Source organism: Quercus robur, chromosome 2 (genome assembly GCF_932294415.1).
Source record: "Quercus robur chromosome 2, dhQueRobu3.1, whole genome shotgun sequence".
NCBI lineage: Eukaryota > Viridiplantae > Streptophyta > Magnoliopsida > Fagales > Fagaceae > Quercus > Quercus robur.
The window spans coordinates 4,785,717-4,792,176 of NC_065535.1; the positions used below are offsets into that span (position 1 = coordinate 4,785,717).

Consider the following 6,460-nt stretch of genomic DNA (forward strand, 5'->3'; position numbering starts at 1 on the left):
ATAAAGACTATTTGACTTTATTAATAATAATAATAATAATAAGTTCAAAATAATGGGTTGTTATTCTGATCTTCAAGGAAAGCTTTTGGGCCTTACTGACATTAGATTGAGCTTGCTAGATCTTGGGACACTCTGGTGTCAAATATCTTTTGAATTGTTGTGAAAATAATGGCTTTATTTGTTGGGCTTGAAAATCAACTTGGTTAGGCTTAAGAATTTGCTTGGATTGTGTTGTAGGCTTATTTGGATGCTCCTCATGCCCAATGTTTGTAGCTGCCATTTTACTCTAGTGTCAAAGGGCCATAAATGTATGGAGTGGTATGAGAGAGTGAATTCATGAATTATCCTTCTAACATAATTTATGTTAAATTAGAGTCCATGGTAATTTTTTTTTGTTACAAAAAATGTCAAGGAGACCCGCCTATATGAATCCATTAGAAGCTTATAGTATCAAGAGCTAGCTTGAGTCAAATTTTCAATACCCGAATTGAAGTATACGATAATAAAGTGAATAGCTGGGCCATAAGGACAACAATTAGTCATTGTTTGTACACGCCATCGCCATCCTCCAATTGAATTAGTAATTAGCCATTATAAGACACGGACAAGATAGACTAATTGTTTAATAAATTTCAAAGTCATAAGCATACGTCTCTTACCTTATCTTTTTTGGAAATTGTTAGGAATTGTTGTGTACAGAATTACAGATATAAATACTGAGTCTCTGTTTGCTAAATTTACGTAGTATTCCCAATTGAGACATTGACATAGCAACCCATCCTTCACCTTCTCCATACTGCTTCTAAGCCATGTCTTCTGAGAAACAATTCTGTGAAAATTATTTTGTGCTGAAGCCAGAAAACGCTAGTTTCTATGATCTCGCTAGCTTTCTCTTTTCCTCAAAGTCAGAAACTAGTAAATTCATCGAGTACTCAGAAGAACTTGAGGGAGATTTTTGGATAAGATGGTACATCTTCAACTCCCTTTTTGTGCAGAAACTCCTCCTTAAGGTGGGAAAACCTATGGTCCTAATAGGGAATGTGTTAGAGCTATGGCTGAATCTTCTTTCAAGCAACGGTGGATTACTCAGGCTCATCACCAATTTCTTTACAGGTTTGGTTTGTGTGATTGTGTCTATGTTTTGTTTCATATGTAGCATGATATTTATAAAGTTCCATATATATAATCCGCATGCATGTATGGCAGTATATATGGGCAAAATTGCGATGCAGTAATTATGCTATTATGTATGTGTTCTAACTTCTAAATGTTACTAATATCTAATTTATTAGGTACTAATAAGTACTAATATCTTAGATTTCCTAAGTAAATTGAAAACCATGACTGTAATGCAGTGTTATATTTCTAAAAATTAATTTAATTTAATGCAGTCATGTCTTGAAATTTAGTTGGAGAATCTATTACCCTCTAATTTATTATTTAAACCAAGATATGTTAATTCACATCTTCCAAAAATTGAATGAGTAGGCGGGTTTTGTAGGAAAAATGGTAAGGCCGAATAGGTCATCGGCAAAGTTTACGTCTGTGGTGGGAAATCTTGATCAAAGAGTGGAATTAGACAAAAGGATTAGTTATGGTAACAGAAAATACAACGCGTCACTCTCAATTATGGCCTCCAAATTGTCATACGAAAATGAAGCATTCGTTAAAACCATAATCAAGGATCATTGGAATGTAAGTATCACTGACATGGCAAAACAAATTTTTGCTTGATTCTACCCTTGTTATATATGATGGGATGGCTATGATGATGATGATTAACGTTTCATTTTTTTTTTCTTTCATTTTTGCACAGATGGAATTCTTGGGCTTCAACAACTTTTGGAACGGTAAGCAACAACCTATATGATATTTTTTAAAAAAAAATTATGTAGTTATGACCTAGGTTATAGAAGAATAGGAATGGAAATCTTCTATCTCACAATTTTATCCATAAAATAAAAATATTTAAAAAGCTAACATAACTCATAAACAAATAAGCTAATAAACTATGAGTTTGGTTAATGTATGCTCTAAGAGCTATATTATTCATCAATTTTAGGGAATTTTTTTAATGAAAATTTGAAAAAAAAAAAAAACTGTAAAAAAAGTTAGTTATTTTTCAATTTTTCATTAAAAAAATTTTAAAAAAATTTATTAATATTAGAGCATACATTAGTAAAACACATAAACTAATAAGAAAGATAAATTATCCAAATGTGCACACTACTAACTAATTGAGATAATAATTTCTAAAAAAAAACTAATTGAAATAATTTGTCGGTCAATAATGGACTGCACTTATAATTTGTTAAAAGGGCACTTTCCTTCAATAACTTTAAATCAAAGATCCCATATATGAAAAGTATGAATCCAATTACTAATAAGAGAACGTGTTTTGATACAAAATCACATGGATTATAGATTCTACATTTGCTTTTATCTGCCCCATGTGAAGTGTGTACCCACATGGAAGTTAAAAAATGGGCTAGGGTAGTAAACCTGTTATGATTGTGTTTTTTCGATATTATGTAATATGCATGTCAATTTTATATAATAGGAGTACCAAAGTACACACTATTTTCTTTCCATAAAAAAAATACACACTGTATTCTTATCAGCGTTGGATTCTCGCCTTGAAAGTTCGAATGTACTTTCCTAAGACGCACCTTAAATTCGAATCCCACAATAAAATATATGGTTGTCAATGTCATTAGCAATAATTGGAAGATGTCCAATATTGATTGGAAAGAGTCAAAAGTCAAAACATATTATTATTACCTAGAAATAACTGGTGGTCGTGATTAAAATAATGTCAATTTGTAATTAATTTAGCGTTTGTACTGGTGCATATGGATCAGTACTATATTATAATTCTTACCTAACCCTGATTTGACAGGACTTCACCTAAACAATTTGTTTGGGTGTTTTTTTATTTCCGTCATTGCGTACGGGCAAACCGTTGGCAATATTTTGCTAAACTACGGTAGTTATTGGGATTTTTTTTTTTTGACTGAGAAACTATTGGGATTAAAATATGAAGTATTAACTTATTGATATGAATGCATATGATAGTACCATATTAATAGTCCACTTAGATAAACAATGTACTTAATTATTTGTCAAAAGGTTAAACTAGCGTGTTTTTAATTATGAAAATATGGTAGAATTGTAGAAAAGCATTTGATTTTTTTTTTTTTTAGAGGATAATTACTGAGAATTACGAAGGTGCCCTTTGGCTGTAAAAGCATGAAACAAATAATAGGGGGAAAAAACTCAAAACCCAGTCTGATTAACCACTCAACTAGTTGAACAAAGGTCTCTTAGCTAGTTTAATAGATAGAGTCTTCGACTTAAAGATGACAATCTTTGATAATATCTGTAAACATAATATGGACATGACATGAGTTTATACAAATTAGTATTTATTACAAATTAATTCATGGCAAAGTTAAATCGGCCTATTGAAATTTTTAGAAAGTCTTTAAACACACATATTGTGCGTGTAATGTGAGCACAAGGCAAGTTGTCATTATCACCAATAGTCCAACCCTTTTGTTCTTATGTGTCGAGAAATTTAGGTTTAATTGGTGAGTTTGACTCTCCTACCGATTCTTGACACTAGACAGATCAAAATTAGGTTTTCGACCTAGGAAAATTATTGTGTACTCTCAGAGTACGCATTTATGGCATTCCGGAAGTACTTAATAATTTTCCTTCAACCTAATGGCATGCTTTTCTTTCTCTTTTAAATCTTTAATTGTTTTTCATTTCTTTTTTTTTTTTTTAGAAGCAATAGTAGTGCCTCCCTCTTATATGTGTTGAGGAATCCTTTCTTTTTCAAAAAGAGAAGATGGAGCTTGCTTGTATTAGTGGGTTTGTTGTGCTTTTTAGCATAGGATAATGGGGCTTTAATCTTAATTTATAGGTTATTGGTCCATGCACTATTCTTGGTCTGTGCTAAATGGGGGACTTTAGTTACAAAATTATTATAAAATTTTTGTGTTTATAGCACCACTTTTAATAAGTTATTATGTAGTTTTTTTTTTTAAGTAATGTAGTTTAATATTGCCTATTTTCCTTAAACAAAAGTTAATGTTTTAAAAAATTCTATCTACCACATATGCATATTCCTAGGCTTTAGGGCATAAAATGAAACATTGTCTTGCACCAATCTTTGTCGTGATTCCCATGATTGTGCCAAACTCACATGTGCAATATTTCATGAGCATCAATGTGACAGTGATGGCCTTCTAGGTTTCTAACCTCAGCTCTTTTGCTCTTTGTCTTGTCACACAATCATTTGGGCTTGGATAATTTGTTATCCATCGGCCCATGTCATCTGTTTAATACCAATATGTGAGGAATAGGGGCAAAAGGCCCACATTATTAGTTAGTGAATCGGGCCATGGCCCAAAATGGGCTACACCAGTTAATTTTAATTTTTAGATGGTCATACTCAAAACTTGATACACTTCAATATTCTTTTGTTTATTTATTTATTTTTATATTTTAATTTTAAAATTGGTAATTTATAATTATTTGTTGTTTATTGTTAGGCCAATACTTTCTTAAAATCATAAGATTTGAAAAATCAAAAAGTTACTAACGTTTGGGCTTTGATTTAACTAAACAACATAACGCTATTTGTCTCTAACTAAACAATCATGTGGGATGGATGTTATATATTTTCATCTTCATTGCTCAAACATAAATTCCTCAGATTGGCTAAATCTTCATGGGTTAACGCACATAGTTGCAGTGCAATCATTTGAAACGATGATAGACTCTTTAAGATAAATTTATTTAGGACGGTCTTTTAATTTAGTCCTTATATTAGTATTAGGATTTGGATGCAGTCAAAATAGTTATGAAAATAGCAACACTTTGTATTGTCCCCCCATGCTAACTGTAGCAACACTTTGTGAAAGATTATTATGTTCTTTGCCTGCAATTTAGTAGTTTACCTTTCTCTTTTTTTGGCCAACTAGAAATCAAAAATGTTCTAATCCAATGTTTGGCAGATTACTTGGAGGACGCTGCAACTCAAGCCATTATGTTCCAAGATAAAAGGGTTGACCCTAACCTAATCGTGGTTGCATTTAGGGGCACTGAGCCATTCGACCCAGAAGCATGGAGAACAGATGTGGATCTCTCCTATTATGAATTTAAAGGGGTGGGTAAGACTCATAGTGGCTTTATGAAAGCTCTTGGTCTTCAAAAGAACAAAGGATGGCCTAAAGAAATAGAACAAGGAATTAACCAAAAGAAATATGCTTATTATGAAATCAGACAAAGGTTGAGAGAGTTATTGCAAAAAAATGAGAATGCAAAATTTATATTAACAGGACACAGTTTGGGTGGGGCATTGGCAATTTTGTTTCTAACTGTGCTAGCAAAACATGAAGAGGAATGGTTGATGCATAAGTTGGAGGGAGTGTACACATTTGGGCAACCAAGGGTTGGAGACTATCAGTTGGGGGGTTATATGGAGAAGAAGTTGAAGCAATATGATGTGAGGTATTTAAGGTTTGTTTACTGCAATGACATAGTGCCTAGGGTCCCTTATGATGATGATGATAATGACTTTTTTACTCACTTTGGACCTTGCCTCTACTACAATAGCTTCTATAAAGGAAAGGTCAGTCCTCTCTCTCTCTCTCTCTCTTTTTAAGCATGTATATTTTTAGATTTGGTTCAATGAGGTTAAACTATGCATCCTGTTGGAGTGCAGATTCTGAAGGACGAGCCAAATAAGAACTACTTCTCGGCGACATGGGCCATTTTCAAATTCTTGAATGCAGTTTGGGAGCTGATCCGGAGTTTCATTATCCCATATACAAGCGGTCAGGAGTACAAAGAAAGTTGGTTAATGAAAATTATGAGGATTTTTGGATTGGTATTTCCAGGATTAGCAGAACATTTGCCTCCAAATTATGTTAATGTTACCCGATTGGGATCTTTACCTCTAGGCCTACAAGATTCTGAGGTTAACTGACCTACACAAATACAAAACCGAAACTGTAGATTAACATTTCCTCTAGACTGTCAAGAGAATAGAGATTCAAAGAATTGAGTAGTGAAATAAATTTCAGTAAAAGTATTGAAATATATTGTTCAGTACTTCGGTGTGAATTTAAGTTTTGAGAATTTTGTTCCAAGTTCCAACAATACACTTGTAATCTTATAACTGGTAAGGATAACAACATTCTATTTCACTTCATCGAAGTTTAGAAAGAATACGGTATCTCTTCATCAAAGTAATACTAGACCATTCAAAATTAAGCAGCTTCTACATATCAATTTTTAGATGCCACATTAATTGCAGGAAAGTCATATGTCTCATTTCTCTAATGGCATGCTATTACTTCAAAAACAATTGATTCCTATATTAAAATAGCACATCATGTCCAAAACCAAACTACTGCATCTAAGATATATAGAAGATAAAAAGATAACA

General features: G+C 32.5%; 1 protein-coding gene across 1 annotated transcript; it reads left to right on the forward strand.

Moving 5' to 3' along the window:
* Window positions 1–726: 726 nt before the first annotated feature.
* Window positions 727–6,223, forward strand: LOC126710512 (triacylglycerol lipase OBL1-like). The gene is made up of 5 exons (XM_050411000.1): window positions 727–1,113; window positions 1,502–1,695; window positions 1,817–1,850; window positions 5,025–5,641; window positions 5,735–6,223. Exons 1-5 carry the CDS (start codon window positions 810–812, stop codon window positions 5,996–5,998), a joined length of 1,413 nt encoding a protein of 470 aa, XP_050266957.1. The 5' UTR covers window positions 727–809; the 3' UTR covers window positions 5,999–6,223.
* The last annotated feature ends 237 nt before the right edge of the window (window positions 6,224–6,460 follow it).